Consider the following 27,122-nt stretch of genomic DNA (forward strand, 5'->3'; position numbering starts at 1 on the left):
CAGTGGGCTCAGATGCCCCCCGAAACTCTGTCCTCACTTGTCAGTTTGCAGTTCCCTCAGGCCCGAAGCCCTACCTGCAATTCAGAGGAGCCTGCAGTCAATCTGTGACTGGTGAAGGGGGGGGGGGCGCCCTGGCAGCCAGGGCCCAGGATTGTGGTTTGGAGGACACCCCCTTCTGTCTGCAGACATCAGAGGGATGTACTTTGCAGAAGTGCAGTTCTCAAAACACCAGCTCCTGGCTGCCCAGCCCCAACAACAGCCCTCTGAGCCTTACCCACAGCCCTGGGGGTGGGCAGATCTTATGCATGTGGGTGTAGTAAGAGCACAGAGGCTCATGGAGGCATGAAGGGGGGGGGGGGGCTCCTGGTCCCACAGCGAGTCAGTGGGCAGGGCTACAATCTGATTCTCACCCACCTATCTGGAGTCCAGGAGACCTGGGTGTTAACCCCCAACTCGCTGTGCGACCTTGGGCAAGTCACTTCTCTCCGTTTTCTCGGCAGGAATGGCGAGCCAAAGACGCTGGGAGTTAACAGGCAGGTTGGTGTTGGGAGGCCCTGGCACGGGCACGGGCAGGGGCACGGGCAAGCGCCGAGGTGAGCCGGAACTCCGCGTCCGCAACTTTTCCGCCAAGTTCCTCTGCATCCGCCAGGCGGCCGTCTCCACTGCGCTGGGCTGGACGGGGAGAGCCGCCTGGTGCCGCCCGGGGAGGGCGAGGACCGCACCCGCAGCCTGCGGTCGGCCGGCCTGGCGCCCACTCTCCGAGGCGCTCGATACGCATGAAATAATAACCTGGGGCGCCACGCTCGTGGCGCCGGCCGCGACTTTGCTCTGCTCGGGGACTAGAGCCCCACAGGCGGGTCCGGACTCGGAACGCACACTCAGCCTGTGCCTTTCTCGTCACCCAGCAGAGGGCGCGCGGAGGGAGGGGCGCGCGGAGGGACCGGTTCCCAGGACACCGCAGGGATGAGGGAGAGCCAGAGATGAGAGGAGGCGAGGACCCAAGTGGAGACAGAGGCCACGGGCCAGAGAGGGACCCCAGTCCAGCTGCCTCCACCCCTTCCTGGGGCCCCGGCAGCGCCTCCCTCGGCGAGAGGATTTTGGAGGTACAGAGGGGCACAGGGGGGCGGGGTAGGGGTCGGTACGTTGGCCCTGCCCCCAATTCAGGCAAGCCCCCCCCTCCCCGCCCCCACTACCACCGGAGTCGTTCTCTTCCTCCAGCTCCATCTGCCTCTTGACAGATCGTGGTGGTGCCGTGACTCAGCCCCGCAGGGCGCCAGGAGCACGAGCTCATACATCCCCAGGTCTGGAGGGGAGTTGTGGATGCCATCTCACATGGAGGGCAGTGCCCTCTCTCTGGGGGTTCTTGTGACTCAAGTCTAGGGCTGTCTGGATCCCCTTTTTGGTGGCTGCATGAACTGCAACGTGGGTAGCACTGGAACGCCCTGCGTGCACTCAGAGAACCCCCTTTCTGGAGAAACAGGCTGGCAGGAAGCCCATTCTAAGAAGCGAGGTTCCCACTGGAGGCCTCTCAGTTCCCCCTTCCTCCTTCTGCCTAAGGGTGGGGGGAGGACGCTGGCACCCATGCCTTCCCTCTGGCCACAGCCACTGGAGGCTACGCAGGCCCACAGCGAAACAGAAACCTGAGCCCTGCCGGGATGTGGTTGAGGTTCCTGTTTTTAATTCCCACCCTGGCAGAGCAGGGTCTACTCAAACCCCACCTCCTCTCCTGAGTCCAGGTCCCTGAGTGACTATCTACTGAGCACTCACTGTGTTAAGTCCTTTACACACATCCCCAACCTCACAGAACTCTCAAACACCCCCCCCAACAGAGCAGTACCAAGAGCCCCACTTCACAGATGGGGAAACTGAGGCCCAGCGAGGGCAAGACCCTTGTGCCGGGACCCCAGGCATCAGACAGAGGGGTGCTGGGATCTCAGCTGTGCCATTTCCTGCTTGTGTGAGCTTGGGCACGAAGGAGAGACTTTGCTCCTCTGGGCCTCAGTCTGTCCAACAGGAACACCTCCTGAGGCTCTGGAGACAACACATGTGGAAAAGTCCCCGGCACGGAGCCCGAGGGTGAGCCATGAGGAGATGGATACCACCAAGATAATGATGATGATTACCACTCAGCCACTGCCCCCAGAGAGTCAGCACCCCAGACACCAGGGTAGGGGGAGTCCCCGGGGTCTTAAAAAGGAAGAGGGCCCAGTTCTGATGGCACCCCACTCCTTCAGTGGTCTCTCAGGACAGTGACCTGAGCTAGTTTGGCGTTCAGCCCCGGGTCTTGGCATTTCCTGTTGATTCCAGCTTCTGTTTTCCTTCAGCTTCTCTCCAGTTCCCTTTGGGAAATAGCAGGCTGTGTGTGCCGGGCCCATGACACTCGCTTCCTGCCTCGGGGCAGGGGTGCTGGGGCTGGGTATGTCTCCAATGGGAGTGTGTGGGGGCGGCCCAGGGAGGGGGGGTGGGTAGGGCCTGCTGGAAGGCCCCAGAGAGAGCTAGAATTGTAGGGTCACAGCCCAGAGGGGCCTCCCTTGGGAACTCCAGGAGGGAGAGGCCCGAATCTGACCATCTTAGCGATGTCGCAAGCAGAGGGGCACCAGTGGTGGGTCAGACAAAACGCACAGTCGAAGCTGTCGGTCACAGAGTCAGACCCCCGAGGACCACTAGAGTAGATACTGTAACTAGAAACACCAGCTGGTTCGAGGACAGCACGGCGGGCAAATGGGAGCGCACCCCAGAACTCAGACGACTCCTGGACGCAGGGAACAGAGGCAGCTGAGAGCATGTCAGCGTCTCAATCAGTGTCGCTGGGAGCTCGGACAGTCCCGCTGATGCGATCACACTGTCCCAGGGCCACCATCACTGCCTCCCGGGAATGCGTGCAGTCACAATCGGTGCCTCAAGAGCACACGCAGTCACTGTCACAACCGCCGTCCCAGAAGCACACAGTCACATCGTCATGGTCCTGGGAGCTCACACGGCCATCCTGCCACAATTCCTGCCACCCCTAAGTACACAAGTCACACGGTCACAGTCACTGTCCTGGAAGCACACACACAGCCATGATGTCACAAGCACCGTCTCAGGAGCACATATGGTTCCACGGCCAGTCACTGTCCCCAGAGCACACACAATCCCATGTCACAGTCGCGGGTCCCCAGAAGCCCAGGCAGCGCATGCAGCTAAGGCAGACACACCAGTCGTACCCCAACAGCTGGAGCCAACCCAGGTCAGTGAGAGGGCGCCGTCAGAGCCAGCCCAACACCTGCCCTCTAACACCGTCCCCTCGGGGAGGCAGGGACTCCCTTACCCTGTGCCGGGACCGTGCACCCTCTGCGCACGGTCCCTCCCTCTGGTCAGCTACTGAACCCTAACACTCCTGCCCTGAGAGGGAGCGCCAACGCAGCACACAGGCCCCCAACACGGTGCTCCCCCAAGAGGCTCCCTCTGGATTTCTGACCCCAGTTGCTTCAGGGCGAGTCCCCGAATGCTCCCCCCACCCCATACAGTCCTCCACCCCTTAAGGGGACTCTGAGAGCCCCTCAGCCTGGAGGAAACATTGTGATCCCAGCAGGCGCCCCCTACAGTGCCCTCTAGGTCGTCCACAAACATAATGAATCTAGCTGCCAGTACAGGGCCCCCAGGAAAGTCCCTTCAAGTCGCCAACCTATAGCCACTGTCCTGCGCTGTCATCAACTAAGGTACAGACTCCCAAAGCTGCAGCCCGCAACCAAGACGTCGTAAATACTACACGCAGCACGGCTCCCCCGAGGTCGACCCCAGGACCGGCTTCAGTAGGAAGGGTACTCGTGTACGGGGCACCACCAGGGTCGCGTCCCCGACGCCCCCACAGCAGAACTCCCCCTCCCCTCCACACCCCCGCCAGTCACTCGGACTCCACCCGCAGCGCAGCGCCGCCTGCGGTCAGCGCGGCGAGTTGCGTCCTCTCTGCGCGCCTATCCGCTCCTCGCGCGTCCGCCGCCCGGAGTCTTACCGCCTGCAGCTGCCTCCGCTCGCGCCGCCGCTGCCGGTGCCGGTACCGTGGAAGGACGAGGGCCAGGACATGCGGGAAGTGCGCAGGCCGGGCCGGTCGCCGGTGTCCACGGCGTCGGCACGCTCTATGGGCCGGTGTGGGGACCGTGCGGGCTCTGCGCGCTCCGCGCTGTCGGAGTAGCCGCGCTGCTGGATACGAATGGGGGTCCGCGGCTGCCGCCACAGGTGCTGGGGGGGCGGCTTCAGGGTGGCCTGGCCCTCCCGGGGCCCGGGCAGAGACAGAGACAGGCTCCTCTCCGAGGGGGCGGCCGGGGGCTCCATGGCGCCGGCCCCCTCCTGCGCCCCGGGGGACCCCGGCCTCTCCAAGCTTCCCCCTGCTCAGCGGCGCGCTAGCCGACGCGCCCGAGGCCCCGCGGGTGCGCCTGGCCTCGGTGGGGCCATGGCGCCCCGGGGACAGACCCGGGGGCGCTACGGGCCGGTCGCCCCCGGGCCGGGCGCCGCGGCTTTCTGTCGGCGGCTGGCGCTCTGCTCGGCGCCCGGCAGCGCTCTCCGCGCTCGGCACCCCGCTCCGCGCCAGCCCCGGCTCCCCCGCCCCGTTCCGCCCCTCCCCGCCCCCCGCCCGCCGCTCTGTCAGCGCCGCCCCCCTCCTCCTCCTCCTCCTCCGTCCGGGCTAGTGGGGGGCAGCCACCCAAGGAGGGGGGCCCTCCCCGCCCACGCAGAGCCCCGCTCCCGGAGGGGAGGGGGCGCCGGAACTCGGCTCTCTCCTGAGCGCCCTGCCTAGCCGCGGCGTGCACGGGAAAGAAGGAGTTAAACGGTTAATCCGATCAGGAAGAAGACACCCGACTGGTTGCCGGTGTGTCAGTCAGTCCATCCATCATGGCGGGGGCGGAGCCCTATGCTGGCGTGTCCTCGCCGCTACCCCTGGCCGGGGGGGCGCATGTGGGGAGTGGTCCCGGTGCCACCGACGCGGTCTCTGCTGCCGGCAGCGGCGACGTTCGGGGATTCTCCTGTTGGTGGGTCGGAAGATGGTGATGGTGTGTGCCCAGGGCGGGATGTGCGTGCACGTGGCCCCTTCCGAGGGTTGTCTGTGTTTTTGGTGTCGGCTGGAAGTGTGTGTGCGCACGTGGTTGGCTGCTGCGGTCTGCCTGTTTCTCTGGATTTCGCTGTGTGTGTATCAGTGTGTCTGTGGGTGAAGGAGGTGTGCGCACGTGTGCTGCTTGTTTGGAGGGTGTGCGCCGCTGTGGGGTCTGTTCTGGTGGCCTGGGGCTGTGCATGTGTACCCACGCGTTTGGGTGTGTATTGTGGTCGGTCCGTGCTTGCGGAGTTGTGCAGGCAATTCAGCCTCGGCTGTTTGACTGTGGTGTCTGAAGGAGCCTATACGTGTTGGTGTGTGTGTGGTCGGCCTGAGGGCCGCTTTGGGGTGTTTCTGGGGTGTGTCCCTTTGGTTCCCGTGTGGCTCCAGGAGGACACCCCGGCTGCCCGCCCACCGCTCTGTGTATCGCTGCCTCTTGTAAAGCGCTTCTACAGAAGGTAAACTGAGGCAGGTCTCCGGCAGCCGCGGGATGCACCCCCATGCCCTTTTCAGGCGAGTAAACAGCCGCGCCTCCTCCCCGCGGCCCCCGCCGGCAGAGCCCCCCTTCCGGCACCTAAATCGGGAGTCGCCGTGACTCACGCTCCCGCCTCCCCCAGCGCCGCGCCGAGCGAGCGAGCAGAGAACGAGCGGGATCCGAGCGCCACCCTCCCCCCATCTCTGCCGCCCCGGCCGCGACGGAGCCCTGGCGGTGGCCAGGCTTGGGGAGCGCTATCGCCCGGGTGCCCCACCCCCGGGGCCGACGCGCGCTCGGACGCTAAACGGTTCTGGTGCGCGTCCCCAGAACCAGGTCCCCGCCCCCGCGTGCCCCCCTCACTGACTCCCCGGGGCAGGCCGTGCTGTCTGCCACCGCCCTCCTCCCCCCCATCCCCCCCAGAACTGTTCTTATTAAAAAAAAAAAAAAAAAAGCGGCCATCTCCAACCCCCATAGCCGCTTTTCTCCCCGCCCGAGGGGCTCCGGGCGTGGGCGAATGCGGAGCAAGAACCCGCCCCGCATTAGCAGCCGCGGGGTATCCCAGAAGCCAGAACTGTGTCTCCCACTTCTCTCAGGGACCCTCCCCCCGCAGTACATAGTCAAAACGGCTTCTGGGGATTGGCAAGGGCTGCCAGTCCTCTCCAGATCATTTGAGGGTCCTGGGCTGGGCCAAATTCTTGGGGACTGGAGGCTGTAGCGTTGCCCGGAGCTCTGGGTAACAAGGGATGGGGGCGGAGGGGGCGGATAGACCACAGCGGGGTGGGGGTGGGGCGGTTTGGGAAGAAGGACCCAAGGCAGTGGGCTAAGGCTGGTGTTTGGAGCTCTGGTCTGAATCCGGGTTAGACCATGCTGGCCCTGAACCTGGCAGAGGGTAGAAGGATGATTTGGGGGCAGGGGGAGTTGGAGGGAGATACATTACACCCAGGGAGGGGGGGGGAATGACAGTCACTTCCGTCCCCCTTCTGGAAATGAAGCATTATATCATGACCCAAGCAGAGACCCTGGAGACCTCCAAGTGAGTAGATAAAGGGTGGGGAAGATGGAGGCTGCAGAGAACAGTGGCCTGAGGAGGGCAGTAGGGGCAGGGGCCTGGCCAGCAGCCCGGGCAAGCTCAGCTGTCCAGCTTTCAAACTCATCCTCCAGCCAAGATGGGGGCTGAAGTGCCCTCGGAGGACCCCAGATGAGAAGGAGCAAGGGGTTCACACATACCTCTTACATCTACCCCCAAGAGAAAGAAAAATGCCAGTCCAGCCCTCCTCCAGGGTCTCAGCATCCCCTTTAAGTCCTGGAAGGAAGTGCAACCTCCCAGGAGAAATAGAAGCACACAGCTGACTGGTGGGAGACCCACTCCCTAACCTGCCCCAGCTCTCTGATTGTGGGGGCATGACGGGACTGGAGGGCTGAAACCCTTTCCACAACCCTGCCTCTTGCTGACTCAGGCAGCTGCAAAATGGAAGACGGGATTCCTAGAGGCTGCAAGGGGCACCCTGGGGAAGGGGCGTCACAGCCTGACCCACAGGGCTCCAGAAGTTTCAGCTGATTTTGTGAAAGGCCAGGGGCCTGGAGCATGGAAACGGCTGGTGGCTGGCCCTGAATCTCCACCCCACCTCCCAGCCTGGCCCCCTCCTGCCTACCTGTCAGCTTTGGTGATGGAAATCCGTGGAGGGACCAGCAGTGGCAACGTGGTGGGCCTTGGCGGCAGTGGGACCCCAGGGTCTGAGGGCTCAGTCTCGGCCCAGCCCAGGCCCGGACCCGTGGAAAGGCGACGGCGAGGTCGTCGGAGGTCGGCCCCCAGCATTTTGGCACTGGTGGGCTCCGGGGTCTCCCACGGCCTCTGAGGAGGGACAAGGACAGGATAGGGGCATGGCCTCACCAGGCCGTTCTGAGCCCCTCCCTCCAGTAACACCCTTCCCTAGCCACCTGAGAAAGTGGCTGATGGGGATATAGACTCCTTGTGTCCCCCTCACATCTTAGCCACTCGCTGATCCCTCCCACAAAGGGCGCTTTCCCACCCCTTCTCAGCCATAATTCTTATAGGGCTCCCTTTTGATGTTCCGGCCCTGGGGCTCTGGACCCACTGTGTGACTCACTGTGAAGCCCCTCTAACATATCCCCGCCCTGCACGCCTACGAGGCCCCTCCTGGCCTTACAGTCTGTGGCTCCTCCCCCCATCTTAGACCCTCAAGACCTTACCCCCAGCACCCCTCCTTCACCCTACAATCCTCTCCCCACCGGGGAAGCCCCTTGGAAGCCCCTGCCTTCTGTCCCGGGGCTGAGAGCCTCTTAATCCAGGCAGCAGGAAAATTATGGCATCAAGGGAGTAAACTGAGGCACAAGGCGACGACAACTCAGGTTTGAGGATGTGAAGCCACACTTAGTGAACCGCCATAGTCACAAGAGGGCGCCCGTCTCCCCCGCGGCCCAAGCCCCGCCCCCAGCCCAGGCCCCGCCTCTCTCACCTCGTCCCCGGGCCCGGCCACCGACAGGACACTGCGGCTCCTCTTCATCCCGCCAACCTAGCGCGCCGTTGGGGCTGCGGGCGTCATGTCCGCCCGGGCCAGCGCCTCCTGAAGGACCAAGCCGAAGGCATCCGCCATTAGTGCCCTGGGGCTCCCCCTGCCGGCCGAGCCTGAATCATACCCTCCCTCGCTGGTTTTCCTCTCCGGAGGCGTGACGTCAGCAGGTGGCTGACGCACTGCCCGTCGGGTGACGTCGCCCGCCCGTTGCCAGAGCGACAGCTGACGCACGGCTAGGGTCTGGACGGCGTCAATGCCCAGGTTGGCCACTGGGGGGCCGGGAGCCTCGGGACCGGGTCGCCCCAGCCCCCACCCGTCCTCCCTCGGGGGCTTCCCCCGGCCTGGGGATCCCGCAGAGAAGACCGGGAGCTCCCAGGAGCGGCCGCGTGTGGCGCGTGGTCCGAGCCGGGGGCCGGAGGAAGCGTCTCCTCCGAGCTGTTGGGCTTTTATGCCTAAACCCGAAATAGCTCCGATGTGCGGGGGCCGGGCGCAGCGAGACGGCGGCTTGGGCACAGATGGGGGACGCACAAGCAGAGGCGCGCGGAGACAGACAGGGACGCGTGGAAATAGAAACAGACAGACAGGGACACAGACGCAGCTCCCGATGATGAGTGCGCTCTGCTGCCGGCGATCCTTGCCTGAAAGCCTGGAGGAGGGGGAGGCTGGTTCGCTTCACCTTCGCACCCAGGTGCTGCGAATTACTGCTGTGTGGCCATGGGTCAAGGACAAACTCTCTGAGCCTCAGTTTCTCCTCTGTGAAATGGAATGATAATCCCTACAGGGTCCATGTGAGAATGAAATGAGATCAGACCGTACTGAATTCTCACAGGACAGTGTCTGGCACTCAGTAATTTGCTTAATACTAACAACATCTGAGCCTGAGAGAGCCTGTTAGAACCCAAGTCAGATCATGTCCCTCCTCTGGTCAGAGCCCTCTATGGCTTTTATTTCACTGAGAGGAAAAATCAAAGCCCTCAAGAGGAGGCCCACACAGTCCTGGCACAGTGTGCCCAGTCACCTCCCGGTCCTCACCTCTTACCACTCCCTCTCAGCCTTTGCTCCATCCACACTGGTCTGGGCTGTTTCTGGACACACCAGTCACACTCTAGCCTTAGGGCCTTTGCACCTGCTGGTCCTGCCTGGATCTCTTCCCTTAAATATCCACAGGCTTCTCACATTCTTCAGTTCTTTGCTCAGATCTCACCTTTTCAGGCTTTTCTCCTGGAGGTTCTCTCCATCCCACCCCTGTTTAAAGTTGCTAGCCCCTCAGGACTCCCAATCCCTCTTATCCTGCTCTATTTTTCACAGGTCTTAGCGCCTGATAATGTACTATGTAATTTATCTATTACACTTACTGTCTCTTCCCACATTAGAATATCAGCTGCAGGAGAGCAAGAATATTTTATCTATTTTATTCATTACCATATGCCCAGTGCCTAGAACCGAATCTGGAACATAGCAAGCTCTTAGTAAGTATTTGTTCAATGTCTGGTTATTATTTTAAGGACATAATAGCATAATTATAAAGTTCCTAGCAAGGTCTGCTATGGACTATTTTACCCCCTACTTTGGCTTTTATTTCTTTTTCTTGCCTTATTGCACTAACTAGCATTGCAGTTCAGTGTCAACTAGTAGAAATGAATGTAAACATTATCTCACCAACCTTGGCAAGCCTTTGACAGACAGTTGTCGAACAAATGGATGAATGTATAAAGATAGCTTAAAGGTCACCTCCACTTCTCAGCCAAACTGAGACAGTCCATGTTCTGAGCTCCTGCTGCTGCTTATTTTGCCCCCATTAAAGCATTCATCATTCTGAGTTGTAATTATCTGTATAAATGGTACCCATTCATTATGGTCCCCCACACATGGTCTCAATGAATGCTGAACGAATAAAGGAATGAATAAGATAGACACAGGGAGAAAGAGGCACCCCCTCTCTCTGTATGAAGTCAGATGCATGCACTCAGACAGGCAAAGAAAAGGCCATGTAGTAAGTAAGGGCCAGGCTCAGGCTCCAAAATTATGCTGACAGGGGTGCCTGGGTGGCTCAGTCAGTTAAGTATCCAACTCTTGATTTCCGCTCAGGTCATGATCTCAGGATCCTGAGATCGAGCCCCACACTGGGTATGGAGCCTGCTTAAGATTCTCTCTCTCCCTCTCCCTGTCTTCCACCCCTAACCCCCACCTCCACGCAGCATGGGTGCTCTCTCTCTTAAAAAAAAAAATTACACTGACAGCCTTGCATTCAAATCCTAGCTCTGCCATTTATTAACTGTATGTCCTTGGGCAAGTCACCCAGCCTCTCTGAGCCTCGGTTTCCTTATCTGTAAAATGGGAATGATATCCATACCTATCTGAGGAGGTTGTTGTGAGGATGAAGTGAAGCAATGCATGTAAAGTTCTAAGCACCATGCCTGGTTCATAGTGGGTGCTCACAAAACAGTAGTCACCATCCTAGTAATAATAACAATTATCATCATTGTTGTTGACCTCACATGGAGCTATAGACAGACATGGAAGATAGCAACACATTCACAGAAACCTCACCTCCTCCCATCCTCCCCCTAGACTCACCAGCTGACTGTTCTGCAAAGACTTCAAGCATATTCAGACCTCAGGGCCTTTGTACTTGCAGTTCTCATTGACCCAAAAAACCAGGCTCGGATGTCGTGTTCCTCCCACTTCCTGATCTCCTTGACTCTGCTTTCAGTTTGTTTGTTTCTCTTAGACTTCTAACATTCTAACAAGATAAAGAATGTACCTACTATTTTTGTCAGCTGTTGCTCATCATTTGATTAGGACTTGAGGTCAGGATGTTGATCTGTTCTGTCTCCAGCTGGCTCTCCAGTCCTAGGGCAATGCTGGCATACAGTAGGCGCTCAACATATATCTCTTGAAAAGAACGAATAAATCCAGTTGATGCCCTTACCTCCTCAGGCCTCTGCTCAAAGGCACCTCATTCCAGAGGGCTGATAGATGCCTCCCTCCACCCCATCGCCCTCATTCAGCTTTATCTTTCCTCTCAACTGTCATCATCCCTGACATATCATATATTAACATTTCTGCTGTCCGAAGCCTGAGTTCCACGAGGGCAGGGGATTTTTCAGTGCGATTTTAGCTATACCGAGAACCAACTTCACAGATATGTGACCTGTGCAGTCCTCACAGCCCGCGCTTAGAAGGTTTAACGCCCTGCCCTTGTCTTGAAATGCTTCATTACTTTGATCAAGGGCCCTGCATTTTCCCCTTGCCCTGGGCTCTTCAAATTCTGTAGCCAGATCCCCAGTGCCTGGAACAGCCCGTGGATTTGCAGAATAAAGGAAGGAATGGAGGAGTGGATGGCCAGGAGAGGACTGCAATCCAGGGAAGAGGGGCAGAGACACTGAAATGAGCTAAGAAATTAATTGACCGAGTAAAGTCAGGCTCGCATGCATGATACACCACCGCTGTCCGGATACCTGTTCACGTTTGCAGAAATCAGCCTTGGCAGAACCCCAGGCTTGGAAGGCAGGGCATCATGAATTGGCCTGAGTGCCCAAGGTAGAGGGGTGCCTCTAAGCCTGCCTTCCCTTCTTCCCCTGGGCAGCAGGCCGGCTGGGGAGGGGGGTCCAGATGGCAGAGCAGGCTGCTCTGGGCAGCTCTTCACTTCATCCTCACAGCAAGGCCCACCAGGCTCAGGCGCAGAGAGAGGCGGCCTCCCTTACCCCAGCTTGTCAGCTCGATCAGCCAGTGGCCCAGCCTGGGAGCCCCTGGCCTGGCTTGTCAGTAAAGCACAGGATTCCCCCAAGCCCACCACCCTCAGAAGAAGGATGCTGGGCTAGATGGCCAACAAGAGGGAAGGAGGTGAGGATAAATGCCCTTATCCACACCTTGGCCCTGAGCATTCAGGCCTGAGAAGGAATAGTTACTAACTAGCTCTACGCCTGGAGCTAAAGCAGGGCCAGGAAAGATCATCAGGGGCCCCAGGCATGTGTGTGTATATGCATGTGTGTGTGCATGAGAGTATACACAGCTTTCCGTGTGCCGCCGAGCAGGTGGAACTTTCTGTGAGTCTGTGAGTGTTGCACAGCTGAAACCAGACCATACCTGCAGGAGTATATGTATGTGACAGGGCGAAGCCACATCAGCCTATGTAGGAATGAGACTTGACGTGCCTCGTATACGGTGTTTGTTTGGTATGATTATGTCCGTCTGGATTTAAGTGTGTGTGTGTGTTTGAAGAGTATTCAGCTCCTCCGGGAGGTCCTCCTGGATACCCAACCTGAAGTGGGCCTCACCATTTTGCTCTTTTGACACAGCTTTCTATTCCTATCACAGTTCTAACCATAATTTGTTATATATTTATTTGTTTATGTTGTTTCTTTTTCTGTCTCATCCATTATATGGCACCTCTGTGGGAGCAGAGAGTTTTGTTCTGTTCCCTGCTGTCCCCAGCAACTGGCATATAGTAGTAGGTGCTGAATAAATGCCCGTTGAGTAGATATTCATCATAGTAGGGCTGTGTCTGTGTGGTATAGAGAGGCGGGAGCTGGCTGTGTATTGTTAGTTCCGGGGGGGGGGGGGAGCGCTGTGCTCAAATCTGGCCTTCACTTTCTTCCTTTCCCCTTCCTTCAGCCACGCTCACTTTATGGGAATGATGATACTCCATCAACTCCCTGTATTGCCTTTGACAAGCTCTTTCCCCTTTTCTGGGTCTTAGGGACTCACTTACCCCATCTGTACAATGGGAGGGAGGTGGATTGGTTCATGATAAGCCTCCTTCCTGACCTAAAGTACTATGAAAATAGTCTTGATCTAATACCCTAATTCATTCAACATTTATTGAGCACCTACTGTGTGCCAGGCACTATTCTGGCCCTGGCCCTCCCGCATATAAGGAGCTGAATGAAGGGCATGAATAAGGCAGATACCAACCAGAAACCCCATTCCATCTCGAGCACCCTTACCCCCAGTCACTCTCTATGCCCTATGAGATTTTAGTCTTTACAGTCTCAAATCACCAGTGGGTATTCCTCGCTTTACACACTGATCTTTCTCCCTCACCAGCCTCAGGTATAAGCACAGCAAACAGCCGGCTGTTTTTGCTGGTTGCTGTAGCCCCACCACCTGGCTGCAGTGCTGGGGCACATAGTAGGCACTTGGAAATATGTGTGAAATGAGCTAAGAAATTAATTGACGGAGTAAAGTCAGGCTCGCATGCATGACCTCAGGGAATCCTCCGTGTCGTTACCCACTTTGCAGAAGAGGAAATTGAGGCTCAGGGAGGCAGAGCTCATGCCGGGGTCCCACCGCTGCTAAGTAGTGTGTGGCTGTGGGATGCAGCAGAGAAAGCTTGGATAGTCCAGAGGACCACTAGCAGCCGCCCACCCCCACCTCACAGGTACGCGAGACACAGCAGAAGATGCGCCGATGGTGGTGGTGTGAGAAACCGAGGGTCGGTGCAAAGCGACTCAGAGGGCTGTCTCAGTACCCAGGTGGACATGCTGTGCTGGCAGATTAGGAAAGTCTTGGCGCTTATGGGGAAGCTTCCGGCGCCCTGTCCCCAATTCTGGGAGCTCAGGCTCCCAGGACCCCGTTTCACACGGGCCCGTCGGCTCCAGTCTCGGAAGCCAGGGAAAGACCTCCGCGGAAACCCGGGAATCTCTGGCATCTGGGGTCCTCCCCGCACACCCACAGCCCGGAGGCCGGCCTGAAGCCCTCAAAGGGCGTACCGGTGGGCCCCGGCTTTCTTGGGGAGCGGGGAACCCCACAGCGTCCTGGTCCCCTCCCTCCGGGGTGCCGGGTCCCCTTCCCCACCGCAGCTCGCAGCCCCGAAGCTTACCTTGCAGAGGGGCTGGGGAGGGGATGCCCCGCCCTCTCCGGCCTGAGGGGCGGGAGGGGACAGGGGTGTCCAGACCCTTTGTTTGCTGTTGTGTGTGTATGTGTGTGTGCGCGACTGTGAGACCCGCTGGGATGTGGGTCCGTGCGCGCGCGTGCCCGGGCCTTGACGGCCGCGGAGATGCTGGACAGCCTGGCCAGCAGGGGGAGGGGGAGGAGAGGGGGACTCCCCCGCCCCCGCCCGCCCACTCGCGGGTTTGAAAGATGCTCGAGGGGGAGGGGAGGCAGCGGGCGGGCGCTTTTGTCTGGATGGCCCCTCCCCTTCCCTGGGCAGGGGAATCCCCCCCTCTCGAGTCCTTTAATACATTCCCTCCAGCCCCCTCTCTCCAAACACCCTCTCAAACACTAGTCTGGGAAAAAGCGCCCCTCACTCGAGGGGCCGGAGCTCCTCCCATCTCACCCGCCCCCACGGAACGCCCTTTAATCTGAGATAATCCTGGCTCTAGGCTGCAACACGGCCTTTTATCCCAGCATCAAAACGAAGGTTGGAATGCACGCAAGTGTGCAGCTGGGGTCGCCCAAGCTCGCAGTAATGGAGTCTTCAGAGCCCCCGCCAACTAAGGGGGCTCCAGACCGAAGGGGAGGGGCTACGAACGATTCTAGAGTACCACCACGAGGAAAGCTTCCATCCGCACCTCCACGATCCCCTTCCCGTCCCCCGGCAGCGCGGGGCTGAAGCACAGGCCTTTGGCTAGACATTAGCGACACCCAGCGACCACACGGGGAGACGCCGCGGACAAGAGCGCGAGATCCGTTGGCTTGGGTGCGGGAGGAGGGTCCGGGTAATTTTAGAGGTGGCGTGTGTGCGCGAATCCCCGCTCACGAATGGCAGAGGATGGTGACGTGAGGGGGAGGCTGTGGGCCGAGCCAGGGAAACACCAGGTCCCAAGGCAGGACCACATCGCCCCCACATCCGACCCCCCAAGGGCAGGGCCATATCCCTCCTCCGCTTAGACCTTTCCAGGGCAGGGTCCTGTACCCCTAGGACTGGGAAAATGCTCTGATCAGACACCCCTCCCCAGCGCAGGGTTAGGTCCTTTTCTCCGGGGGCAGGGGGAGAGGTCTTCCCGCCGAAGCCCGCCCCTGCAGTAGGCTCGGGCTGACGTCACTGCGGCGTGGCTAAGGGGACAATCCCCTGCTTCAGTCTCGCCACCCGCCCCGCCCCTCGCGGCCGCCGCAAACGCCCACCGGGGGGCAGCGGGAGATGAGGGGGGCTCGAGTTTGGAACGCCAGCCCATATACCTCCAAGGGGTGCCCAGCGGAGGCCCCGCGCCCCATGAGGCGGGGTCCTTACGGGGACTCCCGGGGGCCGGAACACGTGCGCCTGACCCTTTAAGGCAAGCCGGGTCGCCACTGCCGCCACCGCGGTTACTAGGGATATAACGTCATGCGCGGGCGGGGAACGTGCGCGCCAGGGCGGAAGCGGAAGGGGCGGGGCTCCGCAGGCCGAGTCTCCAGCGCTGCCGCCGCCAGAGTCAGACCCGGAGCCGGAGCGGGCTGAGCCGCCGAGGCAAGATGGTGGACTACAGCGTGTGGGACCACATCGAGGTGTCTGACGATGAGGACGAGACGCACCCCAACATCGACACGGCCAGCCTCTTCCGCTGGCGGCACCAGGTAGAATGCGCGTGCCCATCCCCTTCCCCCCACCCCCACCCCCGCCCGGGACTCCGCTCCAGAGTTCTGACCCCGGTGCTGCCAGGGACCCCCACATTGACACCTGGGATTCCCAACGCATAGTCTGGACTTACAGTATCGCGTGAGGGGTTCCTCGATTCAACTCCAGAGCGCAGAACTGCCAGGGCGCTGCGTCCCTACCAGAGATCCCGGGCCTCCCCTCCGATCTCTGCATGGAACTCCCAGTTGACCCCTAGGGCACCTTTTTCCGCGTCTAAGCTGCTAAGATAAGCTTTGGGGGTGTTCCCTCAATCCCTTCTGGGACCTTCCACTTACACGCAGAACTCTGCCTCAGAGTCTGGGCCCTGATCTGTTCTGGGAGACGTTTCTGATCTTGGATATACCATCCGCCACTCCCCAAATCCTAGAGTCCTCAGTACTTTGAATTTATTCTGAGATCTTCCTCCCTAGTTCTTGACAGGGATTCCTATTCAGATCCAGAGATCTGGCTTCTCCTCCCAACAGAACAAGGAACTCTGTCCTCCCCTGAGATTTCTGTTTCTGGCTTGGGAGTCCAACCCACACCGGGGACCCCTTCCCTAGCATGTAGACCGGTGCTCCACCAGGGCCTTAATTCTCACTCAGGACTGGAGTTTTGGAACCCATTTTCTCTCCAGACCAAACCACCGGTTCGACCCTGATGGAGCCTTCCAATTCCAGCCACTCGTTAGCGTCCCCTACTGTGGACCCCATTTCCCATTATACCAGGAAACCCTACCCTGCAGGGCTTCCGGCCTGTCTAGAGCCCCTGCCCCTCCTCGGTATTGCAGGCCAGGCACCACCCACCCCCAGCAGTTTCCTGTAGGAGCCTCTGGCAGCCTTGGAAGGCCTTATACCAACTCCAGTCCAGCACCCAAACCCACCCGGCCTTCATCCTGACCCCAGCTCAGTCTGCTGCTCTCAGACACCCAGACTGTCCCTGCTCTCACTAGGGACCCTCCCAGTTTGATTCCAGATTTACTGCCCCTTCTGTTACCTGTTTGCCCCCAAATCTGGATCCCAGAATCCTGTCTGGGTGTCCTCCAGCCTTTCTCCCTGCCCAGCAGTGCTCACAGGCCAGCAGAAGAGCTCATAAGTCCTAACACTCTAACCTCTTGCTCCCCCAAATCAGAGCTCCTACACCCACATACTTGTGTATGTTGTACTCTCCCACTGAGGGTGAGCTCTCTCACAGAACCTTCCAGTTAGGAATTCCTCACCCCACCCTCGCCTATGGCAACTCCCAGTCATTTATCCAGAACCTCCTAGAAGGGCCCTTCCCCGGTCCTGTGTTGTCTAGTCCCTACATCTGGTCTCCAGTCCCATTTCCAACCCTTAACCCTAAAGCAGTAATCTCTTGGGTAGCGTACCTGCCAGGCAAGCCACTGAGTGTAAGAAGAAAGTTCTAGCACTTCCATTTCTTGCTGTGTGTAACATTTTATTATGAAATGCTTGAGACCTGCGCAGAGCTCTAAAAAGACTATTCTCGGGAACACCTACTTTTCTCACATAAAGAGGTTAATTTATACAGCTGTATGGAGAACATTTTGGTCCTGCTGGGTGGGAAGCCAGCGCCCCGTCTCCTGCAGAGTCCTCCCTGCCACGCCTTCTTTCCTCCTGGCACAGGACCCTTTCCTGTCCTGCTGAGGACCCTGGAGCTGTAGTGGAGCCTAGTGAGGGTGGGGGTGGGGGAGGGAAGATAAGCATCTCCAGCACCAGCTTCGGTTCGGCAAGCCTGGGTTCTAATCCCAGCCCTACCACTTACTGCTTTTACTTTCCCTGCCCCTAGAGACCATCCTGAGAATGAAACGAGATTAGCCCGACAAGAACTTGGCTCAGGGCCTGGGAGGGAGTAAGCATATGGGAGCGGGAGGTGGGATTAGTAAGAAGGAGCCTGGTGAGCTTCTGAGCACAGGCCTGCACACCTAGGTTCCAGTCCTGGCTCTGGAATCACTGACTTAATGGATGACCTCTGGCGACTCGTTTGATCTCTTGGTGCCTCGGTTTCCCCAGCTGGGAATATTAAGGGTATCCACCTGATCGGGTTCTTATGAGGGGTTATCTTATTTATTTAATGTGTGTGATGTCTTTGGGATAGATAGCATCTGGCACGTGATAAGCTCTCTGTAAACTTTAGTCGTTATCATCATTGTTATTATTCAGGTAATCTGTGCTCCTGGGAAAGAAAAATTCCGGAAGCACCAGAAAGAGACAAGGGAGTCTCCCAGCCCCCTGCTCCCTTGTCCTGATAGAGCTGCTGTTACTGGTTTCTTGTGATTTCTTTCATCGAACTGGATGGCACTGAGGTTCTGGGAGCCTCAGGGTTTCTTTCTTTCTTTTTCTTTTTTAAGGTTTTATTTATTTGACAGAGAGAGACACAGCGAGAGAGGGAACACAAGCAGGGGGAGTGGGAGAGGGAGAAGCAGGCTTCCCGCTGAGCAGGGAGCCCGATGCGGGGGCTCGATCCCAGGACCCTGGGATCATGACCTGAGCCGAAGGCAGACGCTTAACGACTGAGCCACCCAGGCGCCCCGAGCCTCAGGTTTTCTATCTGTAAGGCAGGGGGGTGGGGACACCTGCAGACCCCCCGCTCCCTGCCGAGGCGTCTGCTCAAGCCACCCCTCCCAGAGGTGTAAAGCCCGAGCCGGGCAGGCTCTGGGAGCCTTTATTTAGCTTTAGTCTCCCTGGCGGCCACTCAGAGGACACTGGAAAGAGCTGGGTGGCCGCCCAGCAGGAACCAGCAGGGTGGTAGGTTCCTGCTGCCCCCTGAGGCCAGTGATAATGCCAACCCCAGAGAGTCCCTCACAAGGCAGCAGGGAGCCTCCGGGGCAACACAGGCCCATCGTGGAGAATGGGAAGTGGCAGGGCCCAGGGCCTCTTTCTCTTGTCTCTCCACGAGGCAAAGGCCTTCTCGACCTTTATCCACATGGGCAAAGTGAGACTCGCGATTGACTATAGCAGTCCTGTGGGGCGTGAGTGAAGACTCCAGGTTTCCCAATTCCCACCTACCGCGGGCCTGGCTCTGTGCTGGAACCTGGAGATAACGGCCTCAGAGAAGGCCCAGAAGTGAGTTGGGAGACCATTCTGGGTGGCAGTGGCCATGGTGATAACAGTGGAACACGTTTGGTACTGAGTACTGGGTTGCAAGCAGTTTCCTGGGAGTAACTCCTGAGGCCCCATTTCCCAAAGAGGAACGCCGAGGCTTGGGAGAGTTTTAAGTGTTTTAGCCAAGGTCATGTTGCCAGTAAATGGTGGAGCTGGGTGACGTGACCGTGCAGTAACAACCGCTCGCAGTTATTGAGCATTTACTCTGGGCTGGAAATCGATCTAAACACCTGAAGTACATTTTCTTGTTTGAGCCCCAGAATGGTCCCCAGAGAGAGAGAGATTGTCCCCTTGGATGGTAATGGCAGTCGCCAGCACAGGAATGGGGCTTGCTGAGCGCCCAGCACGGCTCTGGACTGTTGACTTCAACTTCTCATCTCCTTTGCTTCTCCTGGTGCCACCCTGTGAGGTTGGTGTGGTGGTCGCCTTTGACAGATGAGGAAACGGAGGTCCCTAGAAGTTAGGGGATTGACCCAAGGACATCCAGCCTTTACTCGGGTGGCCCTGGATTATGACCCCACATTTGGGGCCCTGAGGTTGTCCTCCAGCATCTTAGCATGTTACCTGGGGATCATGCAGGGGCCTTTGGAGGACAGTGATGCGGCATGGGGGCTCTTGGGGGAGGCTCTGTTGAAGCTGAGACCTGGGGACAAAGTAGGTGGAGTGAGGGGAAGAGAGTTCCAGGTGGAAGGAACAGCCTGTGCAGAGGCCACGAGTCAAGAGCGAGCTGGTGCATTTGGGGAACCATGAGGGCTAGCATCTGCCTAGGACCCAGAGTTGGGAGAGGAGAGTGGGACCCAGGTCCTCATGGGGCCTTGGTGCCATCTGGGCAGCTTGGGGCAAGGGTCAGGGTTCCCGTCTGAACCCAGACACTCCAGGTTGGGGTGGCAGAGAGGGCTGCAGACAGATGTGGATATTTCAAAGACTGGCAGCTTCTGAGTCTAGCTTGGGGGAGCAGCAATGGAAAGTGGTGGCACCTCTCAGGACTCAGCCAGTGGCTCTGGATTGAGCAGGCACTGCTGAGAGCCAGGGGAGGTGATGGAGCCAAGCAGGGCTGGAGAGCAGACCAGGCCGTGCCATGTGAGGTGGGGTCCAGTGGGGACCTAAGCGAGAGGGGGAATGAGAAGGGGCACCATCTGAGCTGGGGATGCAGCAGAAGAGGAGGTCTGGGGAGCAACAGCTGGGGGAGGGGGGACAGGAGGCTGGTGGGCACCGAGCTAAGGCTCGAGGAGGTGTGCCGGCCTGGAGACAGAGCTGAAGGGGCCTCGGGAGTGGTCCAGGAGCAGTGCTCTGGGTGGAGCGAGTTGGAGAGACATTTAGAAGTGAAAGTAGTCAGGACTGGGTAGCAGAGAGGGAGGGAAAATCAGGGCCAGTGAGCAGGCCTCAGCTAGGGGCAGAGGTGGCTCGAGGAGGTTGCTGGGCAGGGAAGGGCACCCGAGTGTCACTGAGGGCAGCTCCAGGGAGGAGGGGGAGCCTGAGACCCCCATCCAGTATTTCATCAGTTTATTCATCCAACAAGTGTTTCCTGAGTCTTTACTGTGTGCTTGTGTGTGAGACACAAGAGTGAGCAGATCCCCACCTCCATGGAGCCAGTATCCTGGGAGGGGGACACATGGAAAACACAGTAAGTAATTGTCACCAGATGTTAGCAGGTAATGAGTGCTGAGGAGGAAGGTGACACAAGACAAGAGTAAGGGGAGGTTGCCATCTTCAGCACGGTGGTCGGGGAGGGCTTCATCTGTAAAGTGACAGTTGAGCCAAGATGGTTAGGATGCGAGGGAGTAAGTGGTATGGGGGGGCGGAAAATCTGGAGGGAGAGCTTTCCAGGCTGCAGAAACAGCCAGTGCAAAGGCCCTGAGGTTGGCAGTGGGTTCAAGAAAAGGTGAGGCAGCCAGTGTGACTGGAGGGAGGGGGGCAGATCCGCAGGGCCTTGTGGGTCATGGATAGGACTTAGGCTTTTGCTGAGTGTTGTGGATGCCAAGGAGGGTTCTGGTTCTGAGCGGGCAGGCCGGGGTGGGGGTGGAGTGTGCCCAGATTCAGGCGTGCACAGGTATACTGGTGGGGGTGGAAGCTGGGGGTTGGGCCACCGAGGGTGGTGCAGACATTCCCTGGGGCCGTCCCAGGTGCAGTGGGTGGGAGCCCCGGGTGGGGCCCGGCGGAGGCCCACGGCCTGAAGGGCTGTGTCTGCCCCCAGGCCCGGGTGGAGCGCATGGAGCAGTTCCAGAAGGAGAAGGAGGAGCTGGACCGGGGCTGCCGCGAGTGCAGGCGCAAGGTGGCTGAGTGCCAGCGGAAGCTGAAGGAGCTGGAGGTGGCCGAGGGCGAGGGCAGCAAGCTGGAGCTGGAGCGGCTGCAGGCCGAGGCTCAGCAGCTGCGCAAGGAGGAGCGGAGCTGGGAGCAGAAACTGGAGGAGATGCGCAAGAAGGAGAAGAGCATGCCCTGGAATGTGGACACGCTCAGCAAGGATGGCTTCAGCAAGGTGCGGGGGGTGCTTGGTGGTGAGACAGGTGCGGGGTTGGGGGGGAAGGCCTCTTCAGGTCAAGGGGTGGAGGAACAGGTATGTGGGGCCAGGTGGACGAAACACCCCACTGGTACCCCCCTCTGATCTGCCCGAAGGCCCTAGTCCGAGGCCACATGTGCCACACCCACGCTCCTGCCACACTGATGCTCATGACACCGTCACCACCTCCGCCGTGGAAGGGATGGGCGCTGCGGCCTCGGCCCACGAGGCCGTGCCGGACGCGCCCTGCGGCCTCGCCCCAGCCCACTCCCCCTCTCGCCCCATCACAGAGCATGGTCAATACCAAGCCAGAGCAGGCAGAGGAGGAGTCGGAGGAGGTGAGGGAGCAGAAACACAAAACCTTCGTGGAGAAGTACGAGAAACAGATCAAGCACTTCGGTGAGCTGGGCACCGGTTGGAGGGGACCCACCGGGGGGCGGGGTGCATAGGACAGGGGCTGGCCCTCTGTCTCCAGGGCCCTTCAGCACTTTGCCGACACCTTCTGTAGGCATGCTCCGCCGCTGGGACGACAGCCAGAAGTATCTATCAGACAATGTCCATCTGGTGTGTGAGGAGACGGCCAACTACCTAGTCATCTGGTGCATTGACCTAGAGGTGGAGGAGGTGAGTGGAGCCTGCCCTGGGACTGGGGAAGAGTCCTTCCCTGAGGCCGCCACTTGGTGACATCCTGCCTATATTCTCTCTGGGCAGAAATGCGCACTCATGGAGCAGGTGGCCCACCAGACCATTGTCATGCAGTTCATCCTGGAGCTGGCCAAGAGCCTGAAGGTGGATCCCCGGGCCTGCTTCCGGCAGTTCTTCACTAAGATCAAGGTAGCATCCTTGAGGAGCCTGGGTGGGGTGGGGTGTGGCTCTCTCCAGGGCACCAGCCTCTGTCTACAGGAGGGGTGGACACATGTCCACTCAGACTCACGGCCGTGGGATCAGAGCCTGCTCTATCAGGGGAGGGCAGAGACGTGGAGGGGCCAGTGGCCGGCCCCCATACAGAGTTTAAGAGACACGGGTGAGGAACAGAGTCCAGGACACCTCGGGGTTCCTCCGCTGAGCACCTGGAAGAACAGAGCTCCCCGTGCTGAGGTCGGGGACACTGAGGGCAGGGCAGCCTGTGCGGAGCGATCCAGACAGAACTCGAGTGAGGCGTGTTGCGTGTGGGGTACCTGCAGGCCCCTGCAGGCACATGTGGAAGAGGGGAGCGTGGCCGGCCTGTGGTTTGGGTCGGGGGTGGGCAGGCAGGCAGGCAGGTGATCCGTCAGCAGGGAGGTGACAGCGTCTGCGGGTCTGCGGCGGGCCGGTCCTGGGGCCGGCCCAGTGACCGTCTCTCGGCCCCGACCCTCCAGACAGCCGACCGCCAGTACATGGAGGGCTTCAACGATGAGCTCGAGGCGTTCAAGGAGCGCGTGCGGGGCCGCGCCAAGCTGCGCATCGAGAAGGCCATGAAGGAGTACGAGGAGGAGGAGCGCAAGAAGCGGCTGGGCCCGGGCGGCTTGGACCCCGTTGAGGTCTATGAGTCTCTCCCTGAGGTGCGGCTCTCCTGCCCTGGCAGGGGGGTGGGGCGGCGGCGGGCGGGCCCCCCTGGGGACCCAGGCTCTGACCCGCGGCCCGTCTGCACCCACAGGAGCTCCAGAAATGCTTTGACGTGAAGGACGTGCAGATGCTCCAAGATGCCATCAGCAAGATGGACCCCACGGTGAGTAACAGCGCCCCAGGCCCGCCCACCAGCCGAGCTGCGCCTCCTGAGCAGCGATATGTCCTCCTGTCCCCCTCCAGCCCTGCTCCCCACTTGGCTGGGAGAAGCGTCCCTTGTGCGCTTCACGGAAGAATAGGGGAGGCTTGCACCCACACACTGGTTTACACGTATTAAGCACCTACTGTGTGACTGCACCTAGCAGTGAACCCAGAACTTTCAGCGTGTCCCCTGCCACGGAGTGTCACCGCCCCTGTGGGCCATTTATGAGCCTAGTGGGCATACCAGGTTGGCCCCACCTTTGTCCAAGGAAGGGGTGCTCCTCCCTGGCCTTGGTTACCCCATCAAACCACAGTTTCTCTGGATACTGACTTGGAGCATGCGGGGGGGGGGGGGCTGAGCTCACAGTACACATCAGCCGCGGTTGTATGTACGTGTGTATTTTAAAGTAAGCGCTATGCCCGGCGTGGGGCTTGAACCCATGACCCTGAGATCAAGAGTCCCATTCTCTACTGACTGAGCCAGCCAGGCGCCCCTAACTGTCGTTAATATTAGGAGCAGTGATCGTGCTGGTAGACAGGACCTTGTGTCTTAGGAGACCCTGGTTTGACCCCATTCCTGCTCCTTGGCTCACTGGTTGGCCACACTAGTTTCCTCATCTGTGAAATGGGTCTAGGTGCAGGACCTGGTCCAGGATTTCTAGAAGCTTCCATGAAAAAAGATACCTAGACCGAGGGTCTTCACCCTATGGTTCACAAGCTCACTGCCTGTCTTTAAAAAGTAAAAGTTTTACTGGAATGCAGCTTTATTCTGGACGTACACTATTTAAACTTCAGTTCACGTTAAGTGAAATGTAAAGTTCTGTTCTTCACCTGAACTAGCCACGTGTGAAGGAGTCGGCAGCCACATGCGGCTGGTGGCTACCATGTCGGACAATGCATATTACAGGCTACTTCCATCATTGCAGAGTGCTCTGGACAGCTCTGGTCTAGAATAAGCAGTGAGCAGGGGGATAGGCGGGCCAACTGGCGGGGGGCAGCCCGGCCTCACCACCCTTCTCCCCACAGGATGCGAAGTACCACATGCAGCGCTGCATCGACTCCGGCCTCTGGGTCCCCAACTCCAAGTCCAGCGAGGCCAAGGATGGGGAGGAGGCGGGCCCCAGGGACCCCTTGCTGGAAGCCGGCCCCAAGCCAGGCGACAAGAAGGATGTCAGCGCCTGACGCGCCCCAGCTGCTGCCCACCTGCCTGCAGGCCCCTGTGTGCCCCTTTTCAGAAAACAAAAATAGATGCCATCTCCCCAGCTCCTGGCTTCCTCCATTTTCGCTGCTCCCGCCCAGCCTGGGGCCGGGAGAAGGCCTGTCCCCACCCCCACTACCCCCACCTCCAGTGCTCATCCAGTCTCTGCTTTGAGTCAAGGGGCTTCACTGTCTGCAGGATGTTACCCCCCCCCCCCCAATCAGCATTATGCCAAAGGCCTGGGGGTCCAGGGAGGGGCGGAGGTTGCTAGGCTGGTCCATGAGGTGGGGGGAGGGTCTCCAGCCCAGAGGCCTGCTCCAGTCACCATGGGCTCTGTTTTCACTGTTCATCTGCTGTCGAGACTTCTATATGGTAAACAGCAATGATCTTCCAATAAAGGATTTCAGATGCTCAGGGGGGCGTCTCGAGGGCTGTTGACACAGCTCTTCTCTTGGAGTGGGAGGGAAACCCAGTGAGTGTTGGTGGCCTGGCCTGTGATGCTTCAGGCTTTATTCTCGAGCTGTCTGGGCAGCTCCCTCTATTACGATTCTAGGTTCTTGCATGTGCTATTCCACTGCCTAGAACATTCTTCCCCAGGATTCCTTTACATCGGAGTTCTCGGCCCCACCCCTCCACTCTTTGGCTTGTCCCCCAAGCCTCCCTGCCACCGCCCATTCAGGAGCATCTTTCATCTCTGATCACTGCCCTTTGCGTCCATGGTCTCCACCCTGGTCCAGATCCCCATCCCCTCTGGCCTGCAGCCCGCCCCAACCTCTTCCCCGTTTCCCCCCTTCCCCATCAGACCCCAATAGGCAGTAACCAGAGGGTAGTCATGAACACGTGAGTCAAGACAAATCCCTCCCTGAGCATAAGCCCAAAGTCTTTGCTCTGGGTAGCTCACAAAGGCCTGCACCATCTGCGCGGGTCTCTCTGTGTCCTCCCCTCTGCTCGCCCTCTCTCCCGCTCCCTCCTTGCGGGTCCTTGAGCACTTTAAATTTCTCTCTATCAATGTGACCTTGGGCAGCTTACTCAGCCTCCACGTACCTCCCCCTCCACTGCACAATGAGTAATGTTAGTGCCTTTCTCCTGGGGGTAGTGCTAAAATGAGATCATGCCACAGGCAAGCAGGGTGCCTGGCACTTAGATGCCCAAAATGTGGGCCTTGGCGTGTGCCTGTCTCTCTCCCCGAACACCCTTCCTGCAGCCCTTGTGGGGCTCCTTTAAAAAGTAATAATTGGGCCACGGGAAAGGGCCTAAAGAATAGTATGATGAACAGGGACATCAGTTTAGGATGAAACCAAGCAGCAAGGCCCTCTGCCTGCCCCTTCCAGGGTGCCTACCCCACCCCTGGCAGCTGCTTGTCCTCAGGCCAGAGCTCAGTGCCACCTCTTCCCGGGGCCGTTGGCCCACCTGAGTTGCCCCTCACACCGGGCCAGGCGGCTTGCCTCACCTGCCATGTGCCAAGCTTTGCCGACCTGTATGCTGTCTTCTCCCTCATGCTGTTGAGCACCACCAGGGCACAAACAGTCTTCCGTGGTCCTGAGGTACTCACATTACCCTGGAGGGGCCCTGGCCCTTGGGGGGCACTCAGTAAACCTCTACTAAAGCAAAGAGCACCTAGATGCTGTTGTGTGCAGGCTGATGGCCGCCAGGGGGCACTGGTGAGCTGCAGCCCCTGCTGGCATCCCCTAAAGGTTTTATACGGTGGGAATGGCAGGCACAGATCTGCAGGATCTGCAGGGCTTGGGGAGGAGGAAGGCATCTTAAGGCCCTGGGTAAACCTCGCCCATCCAGGATCTGTCCAGGATTGGCAACTTCATTATTTACTGTGAAAACTTTCAAAGATGGAATCCATATTACTGGTTTTTCCTTTTGCCTCAGGCTCTAATATAACTCAGCACTGTTATGGATTCTCTACTTAAAATTTCAGTATTTTGTTCATGGGTGGTTTTTTTTTCCACATTGTGCTTTTTAAAAAATATTGCATTAAAGTATTTATCTTGGTTACTGAGCTTTTTGGCGCCCTCTTTGCTTTCATGCCTCACCTCCCTCACCCTAGTGTGGGCTCTCCTAAGACAGAGGATTTAAAACATCAAATGCTATTAAGAGACACTCGGGGGGGACTAGCTCTGTCTCTGCTCATCCTCCACCCAAGCGGTTCCCTGCCCGCAATCACAGGAGCCCATGGGAACCCACTGTCCACACTTTCTTCTGACTCTATCCAAGGTTTCTTTTTGTAAAATTGTGTTATTTTATTTTTTTAAATTGAATGCGTTCTTATCCCCTCTCCTCTCCTTTACCTAAAACATACCACGTTCCACATTCTGAAATGCATCTTGCTTTTTTCACCGAACAATATGACCTGCAGACCCTCCTTTATCAGTCCATCAGCACTTCCTCATTCTATCCTGTGTGGGAATCTCCACGGTGTGCCTATCTCAGCGTTGGTTTCATTCGGAGGTTTCCCAGTCTCTCTTTTTACAAACAAGAAATACCCTTGTGCACCATTTCCCATGAGCACAGGCATCCTACCTGTAGGAAAAATTCCCAGAAGCAGGATTGTTGGGTCTCAAGTGAGAAACAGAATTCAACTCAAAAGGGTTTCACAGAACAAACTGTAATGAAAGGATTGATGTCAGGGATGTGAGCCGGGTTGGAGAACCAACAGATGTATGTCGAATGTATTTGTCTTCTGCAGCTGCCGTAACAAACTTAGTGCCTCCAACACAAATTTATTGTCTTCCAATTCTGCAGCTCAGAAGCCTGACACTAGTCTCACTGGGATAAAATCAGGACATTGGCAGAGCTGCGATCCTTCTGGAAGCTCAGGGTGGGATCCATTTCCTTGCCTTGCCCAGCTTCTAGAAGCTGCTCACATTCCTTGGCTCCCGGACCTTCCTCCATCTTCAAAGGTGGCGAAGATAAGTCAGGCCCTCATATCCCATCACTCTGACTTCTTTTTCTGC

The 27,122-nt window shown here is 58.4% G+C and overlaps 2 protein-coding genes across 6 annotated transcripts in view; one reads left to right on the forward strand and one right to left on the reverse strand.

The window, feature by feature from the left end:
- The window catches only part of PDE4A (phosphodiesterase 4A), a 45,818-nt gene extending 37,712 nt beyond the window's left edge, over window positions 1-8,106 (reverse strand). The window contains exons 1-2 of one of the 5 annotated variants that reach the window (XM_064571216.1): window positions 8,018-8,106; window positions 7,193-7,392 (exon numbers count right to left, since the gene is read on the reverse strand). In XM_064571216.1, the coding sequence (XP_064427286.1) occupies window positions 7,193-7,392; window positions 8,018-8,065 (248 nt within the window). In that variant the 5' untranslated portion in view covers window positions 8,066-8,106. Of the gene's footprint in view, window positions 1-3,994; window positions 4,548-7,192; window positions 7,393-8,017 lie in introns of those variants that run through there. The other 4 variants (XM_064571234.1, XM_064571201.1, XM_064571209.1 and 1 more) reach the window with 4 other exon arrangements.
- A 7,272-nt stretch (window positions 8,107-15,378) lies between these two features.
- On the forward strand, window positions 15,379-26,168 carry CDC37 (cell division cycle 37, HSP90 cochaperone). Its single transcript, XM_045863027.3, has 8 exons — window positions 15,379-15,571; window positions 20,910-21,191; window positions 21,503-21,611; window positions 21,721-21,836; window positions 21,924-22,046; window positions 22,571-22,753; window positions 22,849-22,920; window positions 23,985-26,168. The coding sequence occupies exons 1-8, from the start codon at window positions 15,470-15,472 to the stop codon at window positions 24,138-24,140; spliced, it is 1,143 nt and encodes a 380-aa protein (XP_045718983.1). The 5' UTR covers window positions 15,379-15,469; the 3' UTR covers window positions 24,141-26,168.
- Window positions 26,169-27,122: the final 954 nt, after the last annotated feature.

This window comes from Mirounga angustirostris, unplaced genomic scaffold (genome assembly GCF_029215605.1).
Source record: "Mirounga angustirostris isolate CCGP_5_RB_7025 unplaced genomic scaffold, mMirAng1.0.hap1 SCAF_1, whole genome shotgun sequence".
Classification (NCBI taxonomy): domain Eukaryota; kingdom Metazoa; phylum Chordata; class Mammalia; order Carnivora; family Phocidae; genus Mirounga; species Mirounga angustirostris.

Coding starts and splice junctions, on each gene's coding strand:
- CDC37 (XM_045863027.3), top strand. CDS start 15,470: ATGGTGGACTACAGCGTGTGGGACCACATCGAGGTGTCTGACGATGAG. Junction 15,572..20,909: donor TCTTCCGCTGGCGGCACCAG/GTAGAATGCGCG, acceptor GTCTGCCCCCAG/GCCCGGGTGGAGCGCATGGA. Junction 21,837..21,923: donor TTGACCTAGAGGTGGAGGAG/GTGAGTGGAGCC, acceptor CTCTCTGGGCAG/AAATGCGCACTCATGGAGCA.